Here is a 27593-nt window from a genome sequence, read left to right as displayed (position 1 = left end):
ACGCTCTCTTGGTAAAAGGGTCCTGTTTTATTTTCCCTCTGGGTACGTCTGGCAGCACGTTTTCAGACCTAAAATAATTGGCTCTCAAAAGAAATCAGTAGAATAGCATGTTTGTTCCAATAATATGAAGTGAAGAAGGGAAGAGAATATTATTTCGACTATATTTTGAAGAGAAAGGGAAATGAATATAAGCATACTTTCAATACAATATTGTACTTTATTTTCATTTTAATCTATTATAATAAACTTAAACATATACTTATACAATTAAATATAAAAAAAACTTATTTACCTAACAATAACGGCACAAATGCATTTAATAACTCTATTTATTAGTCTTTACCTCAACTCTTACACATTTAAGTTTCACAATTCATTGCTTACAGATTGTATTTGCATTTCAAGTTTCCAATACACACACTGAACAATCTATCCATAGGCAATAATAATATTACACTTTACGCTTCTACCACTAGTCCACTACAATCTCTACGAGAGACAACAAGCCAAATTAATTTAAGAAGCCTTGGAAAAATACACTGTCGGATACTACACATAAGGGATGTAGGCATGTAATTAGTACATATAAAATGTTGTAAGCTTTATAACTATATAGCCTATTATGAATCGGATACAGCTGCCGGAGCAAATTGTATTACCGAAGTATGCCGGACAGCCGGCACTTCGGCGTCAGGTTGAGGAATAAGTTTCCGTTTCCGGGGCGGCAACGATGATGGGGCAAAGGTATATTGAACAGAGGTGGATAGTGCCAGCGAGGGAGAGGGTGAAGGAGAAACCGTAGGCGACGGGTTGGACACTGGCACGGCGGGCGCAGCTGGGGCGGTGACACACTGCGGCGACGGCGGGGAACTAGGAGGAGTCGGTGGTAACTGCTGCAAGGCAGCTTCTACCAAATCACACATAACATTCCCATTCACAACGAGTGACCCTGCAGACGGCATCTGTTGATTGCGGGGTGTGTCTGCCCCATGTTCTTTGTATATGTGGGCTTCCATTTGTTTTTTGGTGTTGAATGTGCCATCACAAACGGTACAACGATAACATCGCTCGCCGTAATGTTGAAAACGATGTAATTTTAGCACATGATTGTAACCGAAATCTCGTAAACATATGTCACAAGTGTAAGGACGTTCACCGGTGTGTGTGCGCGAGTGTACCTTCAGTTGCTTCGAGCATGTGAAGCCTTTGCCACAGCCAGGCGCCGGGCATCGATATGGTTTTTCTCCAGTATGGGTCCGAAGGTGAATGACTAACTGTCCTGATTGGATGAAGGTCTTATGGCAATGAGGACAGGCGTGCGGCCGCTCTCCTGTGTGTATGCGAGCATGGCGGTGTAATTTTCCGGAGTGTTCGAAAGCCGCGTCACAAACACCGCATCGGTAGGGTCGTTCTTTAGTATGGATCCGCCGATGCACTTGCAGGTTCTCCTTCACACTGAACATCTTATGGCAATATTCACATTCAAAAGGCCGTTCACCAGTATGGGTCCGATAATGGCGTACAAGTCTAGCAGGCACGGCGAAGGTTTTGTGGCAAACGTCGCAACGATGAGCATCGGCAGTAGCACGATGAGAACGCGCGTGGGCCGTTAGTGCACTGCGAGTGGACAGCGTTAGCCCACATTCGCCACATTGATGAACTCGTTCCTCGTCACCTGTCGAACGATATTGTTTTATTTTAAAAGATGATACTGATTCCATTATTAATGTTGACCGTAATATGTTTAGCGCTCCGATTCAAGCGCGACGACCGTTCACAGTACAGTGTCTGTTGTGTATGGCATGCAGCGATCAGGAATATCAGGATGCACCAACATAATACGGCCACGACGGGGTGCTTGCGGTAAGAGGGGAGCGAAGCATAAGCCGAGTGAATGTCCTCTGACAGCACGTGGAGGCCTGCACCGCGGCACTATCGCGTCGAAACCGCGGTGCAGGCCTCCACGTGTTTGGGCCGCCGACCCCGCAGTTCGCACACAAGTAGATATTCCTCTCTCGCTCGCCCCACCCCGCCCCATTTATAAGAGTTTTTAGATAGATAATAAGGAATTAATTATTTCAATCTTAAAATACCTATATGTTTTTTTCTGTCTTTTATATATAAACATTAAGAGGTACTGAGAAATGATGACTCGAAAAATTTAAAACAGGTTGGTACTCAATCAATATTACCTAGTCAATTACCAATACTTGTAGTGTGGCTAATTTATATTTGTTGTTTTATAAACAAAGCAGGCAAGTTGTAAATATTTTTAATAAAATGAAGATAGCTAGGTACCTACAGGGTGTATCTAGGTAGCCCAGACATATTTTTTTGCTGTGCGAAAAGTAATAAGAGTATATAACGTAAGCCTAGGCATGCCCAGTGAAATGATATTAAACACAAAAAAAAACTATATTATCTTCCGTTTATCGTTCCAATCATTACTACAGCACTTATTTAACAATGCAGTAAATGCAAATAAAATCATCTCCGGGACTTTTATCTAGGTCAGACACCTTTTATTTTGATGGGCACTGAAAATGTACTTACGAGGCCTCACTATATTAATTAATAAATAAATAATAATAAACCGCAATATGTACAGAATATGATACACTAAATGTAATTATTGTTATGATTAAAAATCCTTACCTATCATGTTATTCAATGATGATGATTTTTCTAGCAAGGTTCAATGTTGTTAATGTTGGCGTAGGTTGTGTACAAAGGTCTGACAGCGAGGAGTAACTATAACGACACACTCACTCGACCGACAGAAACCGAATGCCGCCACGGCGCGGCGCTACGTGTGGCGGCCGCTGAGCGAGAAGCGAAATCGGTAGCGTCGCGAAACACAAGAACGAGCGGGAATCATTACAAAACGCTATATTCGCATATTATCTCTCTTTTAGGGATCCATAACCAAAGGTTAAAAGGGCCCTATTACTAAGACTTCATTGTCCACCTCACCAGACAGTACCTATCTGAGGAAACATGAAAGCGACACTTCTGCTTTCACAGACGATATTGCGCTATAACAACAAATACCGAAAACTTAGATAAAACAAATATTAATGGGGCTCTCCTATCGATATTCATTTTAATGTATTTAGGCACTACCTAGTTAAAGTACTTACGCGTTACAATTACAAATTAATATTGCATTTAATACATTTTTATTCAAATGTTTTTTATTTTATTGAGTTGATAATAAAAATAATACAGGTGGATACTTGAGACGTAGGTACTTAGGCTCAAGGAACACATTAAGTAAAGGTGATCGCTCTGGTGGAATACAATTATGAAGTATTTATTTATAAATGCTGAATCTATTGACTTCAACACGCTACAGTGCCCTACTTGGACTAACGACCGGCCTAACTAAGGTCTCCCCATTCTGTTCTCCAATTCACAGGCATACTTTTTTTAAAGGTTATGAACCTTTGCGATGTTAGGTTTTACTTATGTGAGTTCCATACTCCTCTACGCCGAATTTATGATATTATACTTTGGGAACCTATTTATTACCTAGGTAATTTTATTTAACAATCCGGTTTACCTGCCTATGTAACTCATAGTTATTGTTAAGTTAGTCCTTTATTTTGAATTTAGATAGCTAAGTAAATAATAGATTACAATAGTTTTATATGTATGAGTTGTTGTAATTGTTACACAAGCATAACGCTATTATAACGTATATATACCTACCACGCGATAGACGCTGCGCGCATTTGTTGAAGGTTGGTTGGAATGTCCGAACGAACGAACCGCGCGCGGGGAGAGGGGCGCGGGTAAAAGAGGGCAACGCTAGCGTACACGTGGAGGCGCACCGCGGTTTCGAAGCGCGCGTGTGAACTCTCGACAACAGTGCGCGTGCGTAACTCTCTTGCCCCTCATTCCTCATTCCCTTCCGCACTCTCCCTCTCGCCGATATCTGTCTGTCTAGGACAACAACATAACGAGATCTATGTTAGGTGGGTCTGGTGACCCGTGTAATGATTGGGTACAAATAGGAGTTGGTTCATTCCCGTATCCTTCTGGGTACACTAATAAATAACGAAACCTCAAAAGTAGCTGGTGCCATAATAATGCCGTATTAGGTAGGTAGGTACTGCTACTTCCCACCACACTTATAATGTAGTTTCAGTCACCAATTTTGCCGAAATGGATTACGAAATGGGAAATAAATAGAAACGAGCTATACACAGATTTCAGAATTATTTTGACTACTATATTACAGCATAAGTATTATAAATTATGATCTTTACTACTGATATCACCAATTGCAAAAAGTATGTAGGTTGTTATGAGGGTTGTTAAGAAAAAATATCATTTCCTGCTAAAGCAAAAAAACAAGTGAGTCGTCATAACAATCTTCATCAACATTTGACACTAAGGGAGCCGTAAGCATACTCGGAGTAATTACTTATGCACGCAAGTATTCGCTTTACTTACATAATACATAAACTACGTCGTGGTTCACCTTGCCATTGAAAATAAATGTCATCGTTGATCAAGGGAAGGTACCTACCATAAAGGTATAAACTGCAGTTATAGCTCTCTATAAGGGTCGATAGGGCATTTGGAGTGCAAGTTTATTGCAATTCTAATGGTCTGAAGTTATCTGTTACCTGCGTTTATGCTACATGATTGACTCGTGATGGACACAGTACGAATAAACAATGTTGGAGAACAGCAACAGCTTTTTTCATATCTGCTACATTTTTATAAATAACAAAAAAATTAATAGTTTATGTCTGTTTACGGAAATTAATTCTAGAAGTAACCAATATGAAGAAAGACACTACTTAATTCTGTGCGAATTTAATTTGTTGAAAGGTTTTTCGGTGTCTCGAGGTTAGTATGTTGATCAAGTTAACATCTGAATAACTGATTGGTTCGCTTAAAATATTCATATTAAGCAGTTTTATAGCTACAGTAACAGCTTCCAAACAGACAACCAATCAGTGCTTATCTTACACTTATGGTGTAATTCAAAATTTAATCCGATATATCCTCATATTTTACACTGAAAAGTTTATCGGGTACTTACGTCATACTCATGTACTTACATTTGAATTGTCGAAGATCTTTTGGTGTTAGACAAATAAGTTTGAGGTAATATATAATTAACGCGAATGACAAGATCACTCCGCACACCTTAATTAAGTATACCTAATGTTAGGTAAGTATCTTACTTAGTTAAATGAAATATTTAAAAAATCATTCTATATGTATTTGAATTTCCCGTTAATCGAAAAACTCGCCTTAAAACACTGATAAATATTTTATTTTAGTTGTCTGTAGCCCTAGTAGCTCTAGTTGAAAAAAAACTGGGTTTTTGTAAATTTCGGTTGAGAGAACTAGTGCAACAGCGGGGATGATTAGTTTTCAACCGCTACTGACTTTTTCTATAGTATTGACATGGAGAGAACTCAACAGTTTGAATATAGTTATTATGTCGTAGTTTGATGTTGTATCATCATCTTGTTGAAACAGAAAAACATACAATCAACCCTAATTTGATCTGGACCTGGTTGACCCCTCTACTTTACTCTTTCTGGCATTCGTTTTGGCGGCATATTTAATTCATAGGTGCCACGCTGAAGCAGGAAAGTCTAAAGACTTTATATATAATGTAAACAATGGCATTCTTAACGCAGTCCTAATTCAATTAGGCCCCTGTAACACCTGTGCAGGTAGGTATCCTAATCGTCAGTAATGAATCTCTGTACATAAGCTAACAATAAAAAAAAAATAAGTAAAGGATTTATAAATGTACGCCAATGATAAAGACTTCTAAATAATATTAGAAGTAACGATAAAAAATACTGTATATAGTTGTTTTGGTACAGTATTTAATTTAGATGGAGTAGGTATAATATTTTTCTTCCACGTGTAAACTGATAGAATATATTTAAATGATATTAATCGAAAGACGCAAGGTACCTACTGATGGTCTTTGGCTTCACGCATTTCCGTCGGCAAACATAGGCACCATGTTTGACGACACCACTTTCAGACTCGCTGTCTGCCTGCGTCTGGGTGCTTCGTGCTGCACTCCTCACCGCTGCCACTGCGGGGAAGCTGTCAACAGCCTCGGTCACCACGGCCTGTCGTGCAGTCGGAGTGCGGGCCGCATACCACGACATGCGAATATCAACGACGTGATCCGTCGGGCTCTTGTTGCCGTCGGCGTGCCAGCCGTACTTGAACCAAATGGTTTGGCACGCGACGATGGCAAGAGACCAGACGGCATGTCGCTATTTCCGTGGAAGATGGGTAGGACTTTAGTGTGGGACGCGACCTGCGTCGACACTCTTGCGCCATCCCATCTTCCTAGAACTGCGTGTTGTGTCGGCTCCGCCGCTTCACAAGCAGAGGACCTCAAACGGCGCAAATATAGTAGCCTTATCGGGAATTACATGTTTGAGCCGTTTGGGGTCGAAACTCTCGGGCCGTGGGGTCCGAGTGCTCACGCGCTTGCGAAGGAAATTTCTAAGCGCCTTGTTGACACTTCCCGTGACCCAAAGGCTGGCTTTTATTTCGCACAGAGGTTGAGCATTGCCATCCAACGTGGCAATGCTGCCAGCCTTCTGGGTACATTACCCGGTGACAGCGATGAGGAGCAATTTTTTGATGCTATGTATTAGTTTTAAGTTGTATATAGAAGTTTATTTTTAATTTTTAAAATTAATGTAAATATAGAAATAATATATGTTTATAGTATATTACATCTATGCATAGATGTCGCTGTTGTACGTAAACTTCTTAATAGTAAAAGTTATAAGCAGTAGATGTCACTATGTGAATGTTGGTGAGGTTGGTTTGTGATAAGATTTAAATGTTTTTTTAAAGTGAGTTATGTAAAGTAAATATTTTTTTTATAGTTATAAATGCTTTATGAATATCGAAATGTAACAGCTGTAGACCTCTGTAAGTTAATTATATATGTATTTTGCAAAAATAATTTCCTCAATAAAGCACTAAAATAGTTGGAATAAATTATAAGTACCTATACATTCATGTTTCATATCGTAGTGTGTCATACGAAAGGTTCGTACTTAGTTCACAAAGTGTACAGTGAGGCGGGCACAAGGAAGAGGTGAGGCGAGCGGGGCGGGGTACCGACACGCGCTGCACGGTCACCGAACGTTCGAAACCGCGGTACTGAGGCCACACGGCTCGTGCGCCCGATTCAACCTTCCTCAACGCGACCGCAACTGACCCGCGCCACGGGCCGCGCCGCGCCTCCCTCGCCCCGCAGTAACCTCCGCCGTCGCCTTCCGGCGCGTGGAACCTCGGAGGAAGCAAGATTCTTTCGTTAAAATAAATAAATAAAAACTTCAGGAATTAAGTACCTAATTATTACAATTTGCCTAGGTTTCATGGAATCACTTAAAAAAAAACATTTTCAATGAAGCGACTTCCAATGCAACAAACAAATCCAAAATTAGACGCAAATAAGTAGGTAGGTAGGTACCCTACCTACTTATGAAATAATGAGATCCCTTGATAGGTATTTATTTTTATTTACCGAGGTTCCCAATATTACATTGCTTGCTAAAGATAGAATTTTACCGATAATATAGGTAACTGGCAGTTTGTTGCCCGTGGGCAAAATTTTCTTCCTGTAGTGGGTATCATCATCATCATCGATACCTACCTACGTCAATTTCCTGAAGGAATTATATAGGTACCTAGATAGGCACCTACATGACAAGTAAGTAAGTATAATTTCTGAACATACAGTTACAAACAGAATACTTACGCGAGCGAAGCGAGCGTGAAATTTTTATCGGACTTAAACCAAATATTCATAAAATTTAGCCCAAACGTAAGAGTTTTAACGTTTTAAGACCCAAAACCAAAAACTACGTAAAATGTCGCCCAATTATACATTTTCATGAATGGGGACGACACATAGATAACTCGATAAAAATAAAGTTAGATAACGTATACAAGCAGCAACGTCGCGCAGCTAAGCTTCGCGGACCACTTGGAATGCCTCCAGGGACCAAGGGACAAGTGGTCCGCGGACCACCGGTTAAGGACCACTGTCCTAAACCATTGTTCTATTGTACAGATCGTACATGGCTGGGCAAGCAAAATAGCGAGCGCTGTTTTAACACTAGGATAAAATTGCATTTCCGAAATTTTGATCACATCTACCAGTTCCATCTCCTTCATTGCATTACTTTTTGGATTAGATGGACGGCTGGGCTCGCTACGACACATAGCACCTATTTATTTAGGGAATACGGCTCGCTTTCAAATGACGCGCGCACCGCGCACGTTCGGGAACTCGAGCGTGCATTTTGTTTCGATCGCGCTCTTTTCAAAGTCGAGATTTTTTTTTGTGCAATAACTTACGGATAGTACATATGATTGTTAATGTTGTGAGTTAGAGTTAGTAAAAAAACATTGTTTAATCAGACACCTTATAGGTCAGAGCCAGGGCCCAGGGTGGGGCAAGTGCCCCAGCTTGCCCCAATGTGGCTACGCCCATGTGTGTGCGTGTTAGCGGCATTTAGTCATCTTTTGTGCCACCCGATTTATTGTTATATTATGGAAGCAACGCCACCACTCTAAAATTCTCAGAGTTTTATGCATAGACATAGTAAGTATACAAACAGGACTGAGCAATTACCGCCAAAAACGATCCGAGTGAAGCAGATAGCACGGAGGCCGTCTGTCCCTTTCTAATAGGGTGACTATGAGATTAAGCTATGTGAGACAAGTCCGAATTTACTTAGATTATTAAACACAGGTTGGTATTGAAGTTTTAACTTACGCAGTTTCTTACCTTAAGATACTAATATAGGCTTTTAATAATTAGCGGGAATTAGCAGTATAAAAGCAGTAAGATTCGAAGTGAAGACTCATTTTTTTGTATTATTGCTGCACATATAGATTGCTGAGCCATTTATGTCGCCTTTCTTCATTTTTTGGGGAGCTATAACAATAGTACAACAGTTTTAGAATCCATCACACATATTTTGATTCATTAGTTGTTTATTTACGAAAATGTTATTATTAGCTAACCTGTGGCATTCACTTTTGCTGGCAAGGTGTTAGAACGAGACACGCGGCCTTTTTTTTTTTTTTTTTTTTTTTCCGACATCAATAATCATCAAATGACCCCTCCCGCTGTGGGTTAGCAGCGGTGAGGGAGTGTCAGACTCTTACTGACTAAAAACCGTCGTGTTCCGTCATAGGCCTTTTATGTACTTTTATGTATGCCCACAGACCCACGCCTACGGTGGCCGGGAGTCATCTCGCGACACCCGGCGCCCATGGTGTCTACCTGGTCCAGCGCGGCGGCCGGGATGAGAGGTGTGAACTCTCTGGCGTTCCGCCTCCTCCTTCTCGAGCATGACCGCTTCGCAGAAGGAGGCGACGGCATCCCATTCCCTCTCGCCCCGGACCATGGCCTGAACCAGGGCCGGACGCGAGAGGTCGCCGCCGCCCAAAGCCTCGACGAGGACCCGGCGGTGCCCCTTCCATGCGGGGCACACCTGGACTGTGTGGTCCACCGTGTCCTCGGGGCTGTCCGCACAATGGTGACACCCGGGCGCCTCCTCACGACCGATGCGGTGCAGGTACCTCCCGAAACAACCGTGTCCGGTGAGGACCTGCGTCATGCGGTACATGAGGGCGCCGTGACTCCTCCCGAGCCACTCCTCAAAGAGGGGACTTACCGCCACGATGGTGGCGTGCCCTGAGACACGCGGCCTCCGTTAAACTATCCGTCTCGGCTCGGATTTGCCTCTGTGTATTATGCAACCAATTTAGTACCTTATTGCGTTGGAATAGAGTTCATTTTCGTAAATATATATTTTGATAGTGCGCAATCTTGTTTAGTTTATTACATCTATGGGTTTGTGTATGTCACAGACTAAAATATATGTCTATGGATGGGTGACAGCCATAGAGAAGAGAGAGGCATAAAAGGAATAGACAAAATCTGTATGTAGATAATTGTCACTGTCATCAGCATGTCATCAGTCAAAATATATCCTACTGTAATTTTCTCAAAACTGTATTGTTGAGAGCAAAGCGTAAAATAAAAATTATGTTATGTTGTTGAGTGTTGTAAGTGGAGGGATTTAGCGTGTTATTGAAGTGAATGTGTAGGAACTAGAATCAAACGGGAAGGAATTCAAAAAAGGATTGTTTATGTTGCTTGTGGCCCAATGTTTACATTTTATAACTGCTCAAACTAATTCCGCAACGAAACTACCAAACATTCATTAAAAATGGGAGGTGGAGACTTGGTTAGTTTATTTATTTATTACTAACCGTTATTCCGTGGTTCCACCCACGTGCCGTAGAAATTTAAGCCCGTACCCGATTATAATATACCTTTTAAATTATATTAGAATAGATAAACTAGGTGCTTCTGGCGACGTCGTCTGCGTGAGCTATTATATGATACAGTTGCTAAATCCTAAACTACACACAGAATGGATTTTGTAAATCAAATTAAAAAAGACCCCAAATATGTGCACAATAGATTAAGTTTGAAGAAGTCTAAAAGTTCTAAGACAACCCCCTGACCAGTAGTTGCCTTGTCAGGAACCAAAAACATATAATGTCCTGTAACAATAATTTTCAATATAAACTTTTTAGAACTCTAAGAAGTCATGGCATCCAAACACTATGAAAAATCAGGAACGCGTTTGGAAAGCAGAACAGGCTGCAGCAGAAGAGAAGAAAAAGATGTTAGAGCTACAAAGAGAAAGGGCGGAGGAACGTGATCGTGCTGAACTGAACAGTCTCTTGAAACACAGCAACAGTTCCTCTGTGGATGACAATCGGCTATCTTGGATGTATGATGTACGCAAGTATTACTATCAAATATCTAAATCTTAGAAAAGCTGAAAATAGATCTCAGTGGCGTGCACTTGGAGAGGCCAATGTCCAGCAGTGGACTGCGATAGGCTGATGATGATGATGATCTAAATCTTTGCTTACACTCAGTTCTTTAATCATGTGTTACTACCCAATTCTGTTAATAGTTATAACAGGCTCTATGTTTACCCTTATTTGTTCATATGGACTGGAAATATTAGCAGGTTATCATTATTGTGACAAGGATTTGTGACTAGGGCATGCAATATCGGTAAAACAAAAATTACCGGTAAAAATTCGGTAATAAAAATATTTTTACCGGTAAACCGGTAAAACGGTAATTTTTGTAATTTTTTTAATGTGATATTATAACAATAAGATTGGGTAGTCTTAAAGCAAAAATAAATAAATATGCAAAGTATAAGGTGGTAAACGTTTTTTGTGACGTGGGCCGTAACAAAAAACATGTCATTACCATCCGTACGCGATGTCGCCGACAAAATGCAAGAGAAACTACGAACGAGCTGCGATGGTACGGATATGTAAAAAGGAGTGACACCTGAGGACATCGGCAGTGTGAATGTGATACTCAATCTCAATAGACCCGGTCAAAGGCGCAAAGGCAGGCCAAAACCGTGGTGGTTGAGTGTCGTAATGAATGACATGAAAATCTGCGAACTCGAAGAGAAAGATGTCTATTCAGGAGGATAGAGCGAAGTGGAAGAAGGAAGATACAGAAAGCCGACCCCGTCACAACACGGGATAAACGCTAAGAATTACCGTAAAAAAATATATTTTTCATTGAAGTGAAAGCCCTTTTTTATGGTAAATCATCAAATGACAGACTCTTTCTGTCTAAAACCCATGTTTTTTAGTAGGCGTTTTATGGACCAGGGTAGCGGTAACTCTTTCGAACAATCCCGCGGCCCCGGCAGGCCTTGGCCCTGCTGGGCCCCACTGGGTTTGCTGACATCTCCCTGAGGAGCCCGTGGAACAACGCGCGCCGCTGACACGGGTCTGTTGTCTATGCAGACGGTGGAACGATGAGCCACCCGAACTCACCGCCCACAGACCGACGCCTACGGTGGCCGGGAGTCGTCTCTCGACCCTTGGCGCCCGTGGTGTCTTCCTGGTCCACTACAGCGGCTGGGATGAGAGGTGCTACTCGCAGTCGCTCCGCCGTCTCCTTCTCGAGCATGGCTGCTTCGCAGAAGGAGGCGACGGCTTCCCATTCCCTCTAGCTCCGGACCATGGCTTGAACCAGGGAAGGACGCGAAAGGTCGCCGCTGCCTATTGCCTCGACGACAACACGGCGGTACCCTTCCCAGGCAGTGCACACCTGGACTGTGTGCTCCACCGTGTCCTCAGAGCTGTCCGCATGGTGGTGAAGTAAAAGCCCTTGCTCAGTAAGGTCATAGAGTAGGTAAAATAAGCATTAGCTACATTTGTACCTAATATGAGCTGACAGTTTTGAGGAAAAACAGAATAACCGAATGAATACAATTTGTTTAGATTTTATAAATTAAGATGAGAAAGAAGATTTGTATCTAACCTAGAGATAGTTAGGGTCAATTCCCACTGAAAGAGCAGCGGCCGGCAGCGGCCGTAAGAGCACGGACAATGTAAGAGCGCGGCGCGGCGCGGCCCAGCGCGGCGCCGGATTGACCCAGGGTCAATCCCCACTGAAAGAGCAGCGGCCGGCAGCGGCCGTAAATGCAAGTGATTGAGCGCGAGCGCGGCGGGCCGCGCGGCGCCGCGCTGGGCCGCGCCGCGCCGCGCTCTTACATTGTCAGTGCTCTTACGGCCGCTGCCGGCCGCTGCTCTTTCAGTGGGGATTGACCCTTAAGGACACACAAGTTTACTTTACTAAAAAACAGCATCTGTAACACTTACAATACGTAATGTATGCAACATTACATTATATTCAGGTTACATAACAAAGATTTGACGTTAAATGAACAATTGCTATATTTTATCAGAAAAACGTAAAAACCGGTAAATTACCGGTTTCATATTATTTTTACCGGTAATTTAAAACTCGCAAAAATGGGCGATTTACCGGTAAAAACGAAACCGGTTAACCGGTATTGCATGCCCTATTTGTGACATTGATCCAGCCATTCACATGGTTCTAATAGATATAATTAAGATGGGGATTCATATCTATTTAACATGTTTATTCATAGTTATTAAAATAATAACAATCATTAAATTTTCAGAGACCAGATAAAAAAGTCGATCAGGAAGCATATTTGCTTGGTAAATCAATTGATAAGAATGCTGACATATCTGATAAGCCAGAGCAGGATGTGATCCCTGCTGTGTCAAGAAGAGTGGTTGGGTCAAGCATGCTGACTGCGGCTGGTGACGCTCAAGTTGATATGTCTCGGAAAATTCGTGAAGATCCATTACTTCTAATAAAAGAGCGTGAGCGTGCCGCCCGGGCGGCATTGCTCAATAATCCCTTACAACGTCGCCGGCTAGCTGAATTACTCAGGAAAGAACAGGTAATTGTTCTATATTGCATTTAAAGAAAACCTAAGAAACAACCAAAATACAAGATCCATATGATGTAGCATATTAAATTATGATCTCTTATTAAACAATACAATAAGTATCTGCTAATAGACAGTCTTTGAGTAATTAAGAATCCACATGACATGTATTTTGGTCTAAAATCAATTCTGATAGAAGACATTGGTTAATATGGCACCAGACCTGTGGCACCGCTGTGCTTGGTAGTATTTCAGTTCTAAAAGTCTGTCTTTTCATGCATTTTCGATAAAACTATTACTATGCCAAAATGAAGTATCGTGCCATGTAGTCTGGTTTGTATGTTGTATGTTGAGATGTTAGATTTAATGTCAGGTATACTAAAATTGTTTATTTATGATCTCTTAAAATATTAAAATGACTTTTTCGGATTTTTTTAGGATTTAAAGAAAGAAAGCAAATCCAAGAAGTCACCCAAAAAGAAAGACAAAAATCTTGATGATCTACTTGCAGCCAAACTTAATGCTCTAGGGGGACAGAAGAGTTTAGATTTAGCAACACTTTTAGATTCCGACGATTCCTCAGGTGAATCATCTCCTGACCGTAAAAGACAATCTAAAAAGAAGAAAAAGAAGGCGAAACATAGTAAAAAAAAGAAGAAAAAGAAGAGTAAGTACTCATCTGAAAGTAGTAGTGAAGATGAGCCAAAACATAAAATTAAAGAAAGTAGGAATGACGATTCAAAGAGCAGTAAAGAATCATTTGATCATCGAGCTACGAAAAGCGAATCAAGAAAAAGGAAAAGTTCCGGAGATGATAATAAATCTGACAATGATGTTGTATTGCAAAAGAAATATAAAAAGGATTTTACAGAGCCACATGTTCCGAAGCGTGAATATGAGAACCAATACAAAGGTTCCCGTCGTTACAACGATGAGAAAAACTACAGTGGTGGAAATCATTCTAGAAGCCAATATAATAGATATGATGAGAGTCACAATAGGCTGGAGAATAAAAGACGCGGAGGCATGACTGAGGAGGAAAAGGCTGTAAGATTAGCTGAAATGGCAGCTGCAGGGGCCGAGCGCGAGGTGCAGCGCGGGCGCCGCGTGGCCGCGCAGCGCGCCGCCGACGCCGCCGCCGAGCGCGCGCCGCCCGCGACCCGCGCCGCGCCCAGCGCCGCCCGCGCGCTGCCCGACTCGCTCGAGTCGCGCATCCACTCCAACAGGCATTACATACAGCGTGACAAACGACACATGAATGAGCATTTTGCTAGGCGATAACTTCATTTAAGGTAAATAAAACGTATCAAATAATTTATAATTGTATTTTATTTTTATGTTAATTAATTAAATATATTCATTGATGACTTATTTATATTACTATAATCCATTTATATTTTGAAGCAACCGACACATATCATTTTGATTCATTTTAATCCAGTGGAATCTTCTCTTTGACTATCTGTAAAAAGTAAATAGTTGTTTTAATAAATTGAAATGCAGTGGAGCACGATCTGAAGGTACTTCGTTAAAACAAATTAAGAATAAGAATTTAATAAAGTTCGAAAATTCGTTTCTAAAGTCAGAGAAACTTATTTTTCAATACGAGAAAATACAATATTGGTTTCGTAGAACCAAAAAAATTGTAGAAATTGAAATAGGTCGGTAGCAGTTGTGTAGTTGTGGCCATGGCAACGACGGCACCGTGTGGCCGTACCTCCGCACACATTCCGGCATAGATAGGGTCTGTGTCCCAGGGCCCGCGCTCGGGCAGCGGCAGCGCGCGGCGGCGCAACTCGGCCACGAGCTCGCTCACGTCCATGATGGGGATAGGGTCGAGGCCGCGCGCCAGCCCCGCCAGGTACTCCACGTAGTGCATCCTGCAAGTAGGTAAAGCGTGTGTCAACACACCTCAACGAGGCCTCGCTTGTAGAGGCCGTCTAGCGAGCCGTAGGGCCGAGGCGGCGGCCGGAGCGCGGCGCGCTTCACCAGCGTCTCGAGGTCGTCTATGCCCAGGATCGGAAGTGGGTCGATGTTGCAACGACGGACCAATCGACTCAGGTATTCCAGGTAATGGTTCCTGCAAACAGATGCCTCACTCACCGCTTCGCTCGCCTTGATCGTCGTAGGCGTTGATGGTACAATAGTTTTAATTTAGTGACCCAATCTTGATACCTTACAATGAGATACCTATTAGATTTTTTGTGAGACCTACATAATGTGCCCGATTAAGCAAGCGAGGAGGACCTTCAATTATAGGTAAGTGAGTTAAGTATTCTTTATTAACAGAACACAGGCCCGATTCTACTAAGTTAATAATGTCAAAATCGAATAGAAATCGAATCGCAATATGATCGCAATAGCAGTTTTAACCATATCGGGCATTCTGCTACTAATAAAAGACTATTTTTATTCGATTGACATTTGATTGGTGTGCGATTGGTCTGCTATTTTAGTGATTTTGGTCTATACGGTAGTTTGCTGTACAATCATTTTGCAATCGTAAATCATTTGCAGACAAAATGATTCATTATTGAATGACAGAAAAGGATAAAATAGTTTATTTCAAAGAAAAAATAGCGGAATGCCACATACGCTTCAATCGTAATCGAGTCGGGATTGGATCTCAGTCGAATCGAGTCGAACGTGAATCATATGTCGCTTAAGTAAAATTAGGAGAATCGGGCTCCTGATTGTAGGCTACTGTGTTCGTGTAATTTAGGTAATAAGTGATGAGTGATAGTCCTTTTTGTTAATTCAAGCGATACAAAACTATATCGTCTATTTTAGATTGATATCCGATTTAAAGTAACAGTATTTTTTGTATCTAGAGTTAAAATTCACAATATGTTGGAAATTCTGATTGGTAATCCTATTATGATAACTAGTTAATACTTACTTGCAGAGCCCTGCAAAGTTAGCTGGAACTTCGCTACCGCAAGTGCCATCCACGAGTCCAGTAGGTGTTTCTCGTTGCAGTTGCACGGGACAGCGCCCGGTGCTGCCGTCCGCCGCATTTGTCTCATATGTAACGTTGTTCATCTAGAATTTATTAGAACATAAAATTCGTAGTTACCAAATTTAATGGCGGCTAAGTATATTGCGCGACTTTTGCGCAAAACCATGCTACCTAAGCACGTAAGCTCTATGCACAGATCAGAGTAATTCGGCGTAGGACCGACATTTACGTGGTCTGCAATACATGGGTTTAACCACCGACTTCCAACCTGTCGGCTTCTTTGCGTGGTGACCCAGGAATTGAACTCGAGACCCCGCGCTTTACGACCACTAGACCATCAAGGCAGTCTTTCACACATTGTAAAACGAAGGCGATGGAATACTATGGTAATACTCATGTAGGTACCATACCAACCAGCATAGGTGAGACTAACAATACAAGGTACCTATATGAAATGCGATGTTCACAATGATTTACCTGAAGTAAAGTTTGCAGCTCATGTGGTTCCTTGTCTCTCAAATAAAACAGACAGTTGCGGGGGTGATGGGCGTGAAGTCCTAGCTTAGCGCAGTATTCACTAAGGCCACAACGTGCGCCCATTGTGAATGGCTTCCCACAGCCGTAACAGAACTCATACTTGCATTGAGTACATGTGAAATGCATGCAGCCGCCCCTGAAATTTAAATTAAATTAAGGCGTAGCTACACATATCTTTATATGTAGTATGTATCTAGTAAACTGTGGCAGTAGATTGAATGACTTTGTTATAAAATTAGATATTTTTTTCTGCGATTTTACTTAACATTCCTACTCTTAACATAGCACCAACCTTGACAGAGAGTACTTAAAGTGGCATCGTGGACACTCAAGTCCGTTATCTCGTAAATGCTGTTGTATTGCCGTAACAGAGCGTTCAGGATCGTTGTCTTCCAGCCACGCTGTGTATTGTTCACAAGTCAGACCCTCGTGATTCGTATTCCACTGCACAAATAAATGTATGATAAGTATGTATTTGTTTTTATGTTGATAATTTCAAAAGTAGAGAAAGTGGTTCAATGAATTTTACCGGTTTTCTGCAAGTTGCGCAACTTATCGACCGACATTCTGGACAGCGTATTTTCTTTTGTTTTGGATGAACAAAAAATCCTGACGAACATTCCATACACCATCTGAAGTTTGGATCTCGAGCTAATGTCCGGTCTCGTAACTGTAAGCAAAGTTCAAAGTAATCAAACGTCGCATGGTGGATCATATTCGTTTGTTCTATCTTATAATCCGTAATTTATATCTTGTTCAGTATAGATATCGGGTTCAGTATCAAGTTCTTTTCAGTCCTGATGAATAGCGAAAAAGTTATAAATGTCTCGCCAATTTACGGTTTTATGCTTAAAGCTTAACATAAACATACGACCGAATAAATTAAAACTAACAAATAAACTAAAATGATTACCTTTCGCTGAAACAACTCGTGAACATCTATTTCCAGCAGAGTTTTCAAAAGTATGTCCAAATGTGCAAAATATTCAAGCCAGGCGTCTTCAGGGAGACTTTCCAATTCTGGTAGTTTACAATACGGACATACGCAGTCAGCAATACTTCTCTCAGTTATTTGTACGGTGAAATAATGATGTGCACATTCTCGACAACAACGATGAGTGCAACGCAACATTGACACCATCTGCAAAATAATACAGTGCGACTTTTGTAGGATCCTCGTGTGTGAAAGTTTAGAGTGGAGGATTCTGATGATAAACAAGCGCCATATTTACCTCATGCTCTGGAAGTCGAGACGCACATAGTTCGCAGTCTTGGTATAAATAAGCAAGAGCAGATGACATGTCAATGCATTCTAGCGCTGCTAACAGGGCAGCTGGTGTGTCAGCGCCCTGTGATATTAGCTCTACAGCAAGCTGGGCCTGCTCCCACGTCTCTGTTGCTCCCTCGGCGAGTAGCATGCGAGCTTGCCTCTAAAAGGAGACATTAGTTGTTATGAAATACGTAGGTACTCGTTGTTTTCTGTGAGCAGTTATATTAAACTTAACTTACCTCTGGTGAACCTTCTGGAAGTCTCACTTTTGCTAAATCAATGATTTGACCAGAAACCCTTCTCACGGTTATAGGTGGAGGTGGAGATGGCGGTGAATGTTTTGGTTCTTCTGTTGGCCTTATGATCTGAACTTGTGAGTTTTCAGAATCGCTATCGGTCCATTCATCTTCTGTGCGACAGGTTTCGCGGAAAAATGGCTTTTTTTCTTTAGGAGGAGTGGTCGTCTTAGGCGGCGAGAGCTGTTTCTCTAAATTATGTTTTAAAGGTGGAAGAGGAGCTGGTTTTTTCTTGTGTAACGTTGAAGTGGTTGCTTGTACTACTGGCATTTCCGATGTTGTCGGAACCGGTTTAGGAGGAATTGCCTTGTTGTTAAAAAGTCTAGTTTGCAATTGCTTCACATGACCACTTTGAATGTTACCAAAATGCGATTTAGGGGGAGCCGGGGCGGGATATTGTTTAAGAGATGTTCGACGTACTGGAACCTTAGAAACAATTAGTTTTGGAGACGCTTTATCGCTCTTGGACTTTACATTAGGCAAGATTCTTATCAGTTTTGGTATACTAGACTTATTTGTTATAGAGTTTTTAACATTGCTGTTATCAGTCGGTGAATCAAATGGAATTTGTTCCGACACGATAGTTTTATCATTACGAGGACTATCTGCTTTTTCCGTTTCCGTCAATGGATTAATTTGTAACGAATCTTCAGTATATGAGTTGATTTCATTAGCGTGTAAAGTTTTAACCTGATCATTATCTCCATTTTCAAGTAGAATTTCTTGTGGTTCAACTGCGTGAACCAATGTAACGGAATCAGGCATCAGGTCATCCGGAGGAACATTTTCATCAATTTGAGCGTTGTCTGAATCTAGTTGAGGATTATCTCCTTCATTTAACGATGACGGTTCTATTACTTCTTGTGATTCCTTTTCTAAATTTTCAATGACAGCATTATTTGCTTGTACTTCTATGTTTTCTAGGACGGCATTAAAGACAGGGTTTATATTTTCTGATATTACTAATTGAGTCGAAGCTATTGGTTTTATTACGGACAAAATCACCGCCTCTTTTGCAAACAATTCTATGTTTTGATAGTTATTTTCGTTGTTTTGTGTTTTCATTTGTTCATTATGACAGCTTTTATCAACATTGTTTTGACTGTTTAGTTCTTCATAAATTTCTTCAAAACTATTTACAGCATTAAACAAATTGTTATTGACATCTTCTTTTAGGGGCTTTGAAACATTCTGTTGCTGTGTTTCGTTTAACTCTAATGTAATAGTATGCTCTTCTTGTAAAGTACGAGCAATCGAATCTAGCATTTCAATGTTTGCATGCTTAAAATCTTCTAATTGGTTCTCTACATGATCTAAAGCTTCTTCAAAATTCTCATTTTCCTCAGAACTTGTGACATATTGTAAAGCTTGTGGTTTTTCAGAGGGCTCCTCGTCTTCAGAACTTGTGACTTCTTTTTCATCTGAGGTTATATGGTCTGTTATTTCTTCAGACTCACTATAACTTGATTCTTGTTCATCACTTGATTCATCAGAGCCGGATTCGGATTCACTTTGGGATATTGTTCTTCCATCTATGGAATTAATATCAGAGTTTATTTCTTCTTTCATTTGTTGAATAAGTCTTTGTGTGTTGTCGACTATGTCTGTAAGGTTGTTCGATTTATCTTCCATTGGTCTGAGAACGTTATTTTCTGAATTTTTATCTTCAGCTTTGTTAGGATTTTCTGGAATGTTTGATCCATTGTATTCTAAAATTAATTTAGATCGGTTTTGATCAGTTGAATTACGCAGATTCTGCTCACTATGCGAACTTTCCTGTATGATAATGTTAACTTCCGAGTTTCCATCTTTTTGTTCGGCTTGTTGTGTTTCTAAAGGCATATCATCATTTTTTTTTGTTATTTGTTTACTGTTTGCTATCTTCGGTTTTTGTTTGTTATTATCAGGCTTGTCCATTTGCTGTTGCTGCTGTATGTGTTGCGATGTAATTTCATCAGAAGGGATTGGTGTATGATTTTTAGTTTCATTTTTATTTACAACTGCAATTTGTTTTAATTCATTTTGCAATTGAAATTGGTTTTCATTTAAAATATTAGTTTTGGTGGTAGCTTTATCTATATTAGGTAATGGGCTTGACCTTGTTAGTGCATTGTAGGCGTCTATAAAATCATTTTCGGATTGGATTAAATCAACCTGTGGTGTCTTCATATTCAAGTTATTATTAGAGAGCAATCCACGTAACAGCAAATTTTCATCAATGGCAGGAACTCCTGCTTCTTGGAGAAGTGTTTTGATTTTATTGACGACATCATCTTTGCTTTCAGTTATTTTTTGATTATTTACTGTATTTGGTTGTATATTAGTTTCTCTGTCGTAATCATCTAAATTCACGTTTAGCGGTAAATACATCCAGTCATCCTCTTGGAATATGGGTGGTGTCGGTGCTTCAAACTCATCTGAACTATCTTCTGCTGAAATGTAAAGTGAAGGTTATGACGTGAGACGATGATGGAGTGATCTTGTAATGCAACGATTATTTTATTGGTTTGTGGTTCGTTTGTGATTACCGCGCATGCGGTGAGATTGGCGGGATGAAGAGCGTGGTGGAACTGCGTCGTCATCTGCTCCCACAGGGGAACCCCAGACATGCCCTCGTAGTCTTCCTTCTTCTCCGACGCCTATCATCTCCGCCTAAAATGAAAAGTTAACCCTAGTATTTGCCAAGTTAGAAGTAAGTAAAAAAAGTTTTAAAGAAAATTGATTGGTTTTCTAATGTACCTTTCGTCTGTGTCTTTCGACACATTCTGTGACAGCCGGCCACATAGCTCCTCTATGTCTAGCGAGAGCTGCCCTAGCTTCCAATTCAGTGATGGCAGCTGTAGGTGCAAGACGTGCAGCGGCGGCACGCACGCCTGCGCACAGACTGGGCCAACGTTCTCGCAACCAAGCCAGTGGTGATGCTGGGCTTTGTGTTAGTGCTGCTTGCACTTCAGCAGCGCTAAAACCTAGCGATTCAGCTTCACTCATTAGTTGCGCTAGTTCCATCCCTCTTTCCGCTTCTCGCTTAGCTCCGGCTCCAGCAAGAGCTTCTAGCGAAATGGCCCGAGTTGTAGGTTGTCGCTCTGGTGATGGTGCCTGAGAAGAAAATGACTAATCGGGCGAATTCGTGGCACTATAAATATCAAACCTATTCAAAAGTAATTAACTGGTTTTCAAACATAAATATATGTAGATCCAATGTTTTAATTTTTGGTTAAGGATTTGTACCTCGGAGCCATAATATGTAGAGCGACGATTAGGGCGTGAGCGGCGTAGATCGAGATGTGATGCGCGGCGGGACAAGCGACTGTAGTTATCACCCCAGTCTCCAGGGCTGCTGTCACGTTCGCGCCACTCCCATCTGTTACTTGGGCCAGCTGTCCGGATGCTACGATCGCTTTCCTGTATCAATTAATTTCGCATTTAATATACAACAGGTCGGTGTAAGATAAAGGGGACACGTGCAATTTTCTCAGTAGACCCAAAGAAAGAACATATGTCTACTCACACGAGTATCGCTTGACATCGAATGTCTGCTTTGAGACCGCTCTCTCCTACTATCGTCTCGGAACCGTCTTCTCGGTCGAGATCTTGACACGGAGGGCGCGCGTTCCCAAGCGTTTGTATTGGGAACTTCATATGTCTGTAAGAAAGACCTTCAATTATAAATAGGACTACTTTTTTATAAACACCTACAACTACTTTCATCTCAAATGCACAATCATATTGTTATACCAGTGTATGTTCCTATTACCACAGTTAATCATTTACCCTGGTATGTACTAGTTCATCCTTTATAGACAGACTAGGTACCAGACAAACCTATTTTGTAATTATTCGTATTCCGTTATTAAAAATGAAATTTGAAACCTTTCGTCAGTCAGTTTTGTCCGTCTATCACGACCGCTTATCCATTAAAAAGAAAAAAAAAAAGATAAGACAGCATGGTTATGGAATACAAATATCTACAAGAAAAAATCTTACAACTAACTAGATATTTGTAATGCAAACATATAAACGACCGAAATAAATTAAAGCTACTTATTACGTCTATGTTATTTTTTATTTACCTGTGTGGAAATACTTTGCGGAGGTGGAGAGGTGCCAGTATTAGATACATTCGTTCTGTTAGTGGCTGCCGATGATGAGCGCTGCTCAACGGCAGCGTCTTTAGGCGGAGAAGTCCCAGTGGACTTTTTTTGGACATTTTGAGAATTTTTCACTGGTGTGTTAACATAAGTGTCCTCTCTGGGTGGTGAAGGCCCCACAGATATGCTGTGGCGCTTTGGTACTTCAGGCCGCGGTGAATTCCTACTGTCGCGAAAAGGTGAAACTCGCATTGTTTTATTTGTGTCTCGTGGAGGAGACATGTCGGTGCTCATTTCATGTCTCGTGCCATTTCTAACTTCTCGAGGTGGTGAAGGTCCTACAGCCATATCGTGTCTACTTTGCAGTTTGTCTTGATTATGATTGTTAGTGCTCGATTCTCTCGTAGGCGTAACTAGTCGGTTTATTGACTTCTTAGCTATATTTCCTTCTCGAGGTGGTGATGGCCCGCATCCAGTAGATGTGCGTTCCTTCTTAGATCTCGTTTTAGATTTTTCTGCATCTGAAACTAAATTCTGTTAATAATATGGATTTCGAAGATGCGATGAGAAAGGAAAATGAATGTTAACTTTTAATAACGTATGTCGCAAAAACATGTTCATTCCTTCTCAAACGTGCGTTATATAGTATGTATAATATACGTATTGACAACTTAACGTGGTAATTCATAATATTAACCTCGCGCAAACCGGGGCTCCTCAGTGACACGTGCAGGTGATGGAGATTGAGTATGAGTGATTTTCAGTCTTTCAACATTATCAGTAATATCCGTGGTAATCGTTTTAGGAACAGTAACAGGTGTACGGCAGCAGATAGCACATACTCGAACGCCGGGCTCGTTCACATAAGTGCAGTGCTCGCATTGCCAAGTTGAATTAGGTGGTGGAGGGGCGGGTCCCAAACAATCTTCTCCCTTCTCTTGTTGCTTAGCAGGAAGGTCATGGTCACTGTCGCTTTCGCTCTCAGAATCAGCATCACTAGACGGCAGTGGCGGCGGTGATGGCGTACGATGCTTCGTGCGTCTAGATGTTCGGGACCGTACACTCATAGCCGGAGACGCTGCCCGGGATCCAGCACGTGATGCGGCACGAGAAACTGCACGACTTTCACCTGAAAATACAATTAACGAAGTCAGATAATATTTAGGGTGTTTTAGGTTTTAGTATGTTTATGCGTACTAACCTCTTCTATAAGGCTGAGGTGTTTGTGGTTGGTGTAGATGTGGGTGTGGGTGTGGTGGCATGTTTTGATTTGGGTGACCAGGAGGACAGCAAGTAGGTGCCCATCCAGGGTTAGTGTTAGCCCAGGGGTGGTCGAGACTGGCACAGCTACCATACCGCCAGGGCACGGGGGCGCAGTGAGCGCAGCCGGCGCAACCTGACACAGCACCACCGCCAAGTTCCAGCACGGATGCACCCCGACGCAGAGGTCGACCCCAACTGTGCATAGTGGGACCCATGTTGTCTGAATTGTCCCATTGCTCGGTTGGCATAGCCTAAAAAAAATATTCAAATCCACTTTAGTGTTTGATAAGTAATAATTAAATTCGATATTAGGATACAAATAAATAAATATGAAAATATTTTACCATGTTCGGTTGAACTCCAAAACCCTGTAGTGATCCCAGAGGGCGGTTCCAAGCTGCATTTATGTGAGTGTGTGAAAGAGTATTGGATTGTTGTCCTTGTCCAGGAGCATGCGGTGCACCATTCATATGCATATTTGTTGGTAGGAATGGCATACTGCCGAGGTGGTGTGGTGTTGGCGTCGTGGTAAGTTTAGCTTGAAGATGTAGGGGTATCTGCTGATGAGCATGTTGAGGCGGGATGTGGTTGCCAGGTGACAGAGGAGGCCCCTGACTGTGTGCCCCCATCATCATGGACACGTGGCGCGGTGAGCTTAATGTTGCTCTTCGTTGATCCAGTACGGGTGGCTTCGGGCTAGCGCTCATTCTATCTCCGCTTATCTAGAAGGCGTTAAGTTTTACCATTTATTTACTAATTGAATATGTTCTTCTATTTTCCTTAACTGAAGTTAGGCACTAACCTTATGTTTACGCGGCGGCGGCACAGGCGGCGCTGCCTTCGGCGGAAGTGGTGGCCTTTCTTCTCGTAATTGTGATGGTGATAACGCCTGTAATTTGTTAAAAAAAACAGGTAAGTATTTAGTTAGTGCGGCTATTATTTATAGCTAGCTTTGATATTGCTGGTGACCTGTCGCTGATGATGCCTGCGCTTGGGGTGGCGGTGGTACATGTCGTCGCAGGAAGCGCAGAGCGCGCGGCGCCCACACTCAGCGCAGCGCACGCGCGCGCCGCCGCCGCCGCACAGCCCACACGATGCGCCTGCGTCGACTGGGTGACCTACACACACACGCATTTCGATAACACCAGTTAATTATGTTTACGAATACCTATTTCTACGATTTTATTGCAAATTGACTACATGGTATACTGAATCGGTCTAAACTTAGCTGTTTTTAATCGATTGCAAAGGATAAATGGGTTAATGTTCTGCAATGTTCTTTGCGCGTAACTTTTATCTAGTTATATTTCATGCTTGATTTTTCTCATGTCTTCGACACAGCAGCATGGATTATGACAATTGGGAATCGTTGGATTTGTCTCGATTACCCAAGTGTTCTTAGATATGTGAGGTCAAAATATGGCGTCTGTTAGATATGAAATCAAAATATATATTTCTAGATTTCTCGAATATGGGTATCAAATTAAAGGGCACATACAATCACAATAAAGGATCGAAAATGGAATATCATTCCACCTTCTACCCATATAAACAAGCGTGTTTCACAGAACAGTCCCCCAATTGCGATTATTCAGCACGTTTCTGCCATTTCAGTTCGTTAGCTGAGATTTTGACACAGGCGGGATTTTTTATTCTAATAAACTGTAAATATTTTTTATTTTCGCTATATCTGAAAAAATCAATAGTTACTATCAACAATTCTCTGTAAATACGAGAAAATAATCACTATCAGACAGAGTTCCTCGAACACTACAAACTTTTAGTCGGCAATAGTCTGTTCGGGCTTATTAATCACTTCTGCGCAGATGTAGGTCAGAGCTCAAGATTCGTGCCGATAACTATATGAAGATAAGCACATTACAAAAAGCAGGTATCAAACCGACTGATTTAATTCATGATTTTTCTTCAGCCATCGCATCGGGCCAACTGTCTGCTGACAGTTTAGTCTGCAGTGTGCTGTACTCTAATCTTTGTGCATTTTCTTTTGGTGCTTTGCTGATAATGTGATACATTCCGCACTTTATAAAATCCAAAATCTGTTTAGGAAGTTCGTTTATGTTTTAACTTTTCTAACCTGTCGGTGGTCGCGGGGGCGGTGGCGGTGGCGGCTGTATCTTCGCATTCACGTATTGTTCACTTGGGAACTCCACCACTTCGTAGTCGGGTTCCGGCCTGAGCGCGGGCCCTCGGTGCATGGTCGGCGTGGTGGGTCGCATAGCCGCGTGCGCGTGCGCGGGCGGCCGCAGCACGCTGGCGAGGTGCGCCGGCGGCGGCGACGTCACGCCGCGCGGGTCCCGCCCGCGACCCTTCAGCATCTCTACGTACACAGTATAAATAAATGTCTTCTGTAAACTATATGTGTACACACGTTACCTACACATAAACAAAGACACAGTACCGCTGTTAATGTTGTGGTTTGTGTGATGTCAACGATCTGGAGTATTGATGAAATAGTTTAGTTTTATTGACTGCAAAAATAGTTTTGAAACTTCAGGAAATGTTCTGATCACAGAATATCCGTCCTCTTATGTAAACTATTTTGGCTTCCTACACAAATATTTGTGACTGCGACGGCCTTAATGACATGATATATTTGTTTTTAAGTGATATGTGAGTATTCTGCTTTCAATATTTCAATACTGACATATTATTAACATTTGCAAACGGCAGCTGTGACCGGGATAGAGCGGGCGTTGCCGCGTCGTGGACGCCTTGCCGACCTATATTCCGCCACTCATATCCCAAAATATCGAAAGTGTGTTCACTTCATGTAAATATACTAATTAGCAAGCAAGCATGTATTGATTTTTTTAATATAATTAGACCACTTCTTAGTATATGATTGAATTAATTAACATTCGTATACCGGAAACATATAAGTCTTACCTCAACCGGGGTATCACTTGAATATTGCAGAACAGAATGTCATGCGACAACACTATATAAATTCACTATATTGGGCGTCACAATTCATTTTCACATAATTATGCAACTGCGCACTGTTCCTGGTGAGTGCAGTCGCGTCCTGGCGCGGCAGGCGGCGCGGGCGCAGCTTCAGTTCGGTCGGCGCGCGAGTGGCCGGCGCCGCTAATCGTGCGCCCTATGCGGACCAAGTTGACAGCGGGAAGACGCGCGTACCGCCGCCTCTATTTCTGTCCGCGGCCGCGTTGCCCCGATTCAACTAAAATTACGACGCGCTGCTATTTCCGCACTCATCCCAATGCCCCCTCTAGCCGGAGTCAAATACCTTGCGAAATTGTGTCTTAATTTTGTATTGAGCTTTTTGTTGCCAACACTTTTTCAGGTGCTTTCTATTATGATGTAATCTTCACCAGGTTGAATGTGAACAAATGTTGTGTGCATTTGTTTACAGGTACCTATTACCTACCTATTATCATTCCGAAGAATTATTACAGAAAGATTATAATATGATTAAGATGGGTCAGGTTTTAAAAGATTTTGCTTTTACTCCAAACTTAAGGAAACAATGATGTCCATTGAAAATATAGATAAAGAAAATATTAACACGTTTGTATGAGGCCTATTTGTTTTCTAGTTCGAACTTATTTCGAATCACTTCAAAGTCACCGTATCTATGTAAACAACTTTGTGTCATTTCATGAGTGAAGTGAATACTGCAGTATGGAAATATTGCAAAAGTTTAAACAAAATGGATATTTTACAGCGGAACTGTACCACTTACTTTCTAAAAAGAAGTTGTGTCCTGATTCCACGGAGGTAACCACCAATAAATATTTCTTGAGATTTAGAAAAGTGTACTGTTTGCAAAGCTCTGTTATTCATCGT

General features: G+C 41.6%; 4 protein-coding genes across 8 annotated transcripts in view; 2 read left to right on the top strand and 2 right to left on the bottom strand.

Moving 5' to 3' along the window:
• Window positions 1-197: 197 nt before the first annotated feature.
• LOC124646127 (Krueppel homolog 1) lies at window positions 198-3938 on the bottom strand. 2 transcript variants are annotated; one of them, XM_047186206.1, is made up of 2 exons: window positions 3712-3938; window positions 198-1675 (listed from the first exon to the last, which is right to left on the bottom strand). In XM_047186206.1, the coding sequence occupies exons 1-2, from the start codon at window positions 3905-3907 to the stop codon at window positions 621-623; spliced, it is 1251 nt and encodes a 416-aa protein (XP_047042162.1). In that variant the 5' UTR covers window positions 3908-3938; the 3' UTR covers window positions 198-620. The 2 variants fall into 2 exon arrangements, with proteins under 2 accessions (XP_047042162.1, XP_047042163.1); XM_047186207.1 differs by lacking the exon at window positions 3712-3938 and adding an exon at window positions 2656-2899.
• A 6086-nt stretch (window positions 3939-10024) lies between these two features.
• LOC124645850 (pre-mRNA-splicing factor CWC25 homolog) lies at window positions 10025-14670 on the top strand. The gene is made up of 4 exons (XM_047185790.1): window positions 10025-10280; window positions 10636-10842; window positions 13077-13364; window positions 13791-14670. Exons 1-4 carry the CDS (start codon window positions 10263-10265, stop codon window positions 14631-14633), a joined length of 1356 nt encoding a protein of 451 aa, XP_047041746.1. The 5' UTR covers window positions 10025-10262; the 3' UTR covers window positions 14634-14670.
• Window positions 14664-26909, bottom strand: LOC124645847 (E3 ubiquitin-protein ligase lubel-like). Of its 4 annotated transcripts, none has more exons than XM_047185784.1 (21): window positions 26673-26909; window positions 25861-26103; window positions 24735-24883; window positions 24568-24654; window positions 24110-24487; window positions 23704-24016; window positions 23200-23631; window positions 22485-23029; window positions 21923-22057; window positions 21643-21816; window positions 21154-21510; window positions 20943-21066; window positions 18358-20846; window positions 18081-18278; window positions 17762-17989; window positions 17378-17518; window positions 17141-17292; window positions 16789-16984; window positions 16252-16394; window positions 15264-15432; window positions 14664-14814 (listed from the first exon to the last, which is right to left on the bottom strand). In XM_047185784.1, exons 2-21 carry the CDS (start codon window positions 26099-26101, stop codon window positions 14785-14787), a joined length of 6681 nt encoding a protein of 2226 aa, XP_047041740.1. In that variant the 5' UTR covers window positions 26102-26103; window positions 26673-26909; the 3' UTR covers window positions 14664-14784. The 4 variants fall into 4 exon arrangements, with proteins under 4 accessions (XP_047041740.1, XP_047041742.1, XP_047041741.1 ...); XM_047185786.1 differs by lacking the exon at window positions 15264-15432 and adding an exon at window positions 15070-15232; XM_047185785.1 differs by having other exon boundaries at window positions 18358-20843.
• Window positions 26887-27593, top strand: part of LOC124645852 (hydrocephalus-inducing protein homolog) — a 35733-nt gene continuing 35026 nt past the window's right edge. The window contains 1 exon segment of the mRNA XM_047185793.1: window positions 26887-27524. Within this exon segment, the coding sequence (XP_047041749.1) occupies window positions 27429-27524 (96 nt within the window). The 5' untranslated portion in view covers window positions 26887-27428.

Source organism: Helicoverpa zea, chromosome 3, assembly GCF_022581195.2.
Source record: "Helicoverpa zea isolate HzStark_Cry1AcR chromosome 3, ilHelZeax1.1, whole genome shotgun sequence".
Taxonomy (NCBI): Eukaryota; Metazoa; Arthropoda; class Insecta; order Lepidoptera; family Noctuidae; genus Helicoverpa; species Helicoverpa zea.
The sequence above is the reverse complement of the archived record's forward strand: the minus strand, read 5'-3'. Positions and strand labels throughout refer to the sequence as shown.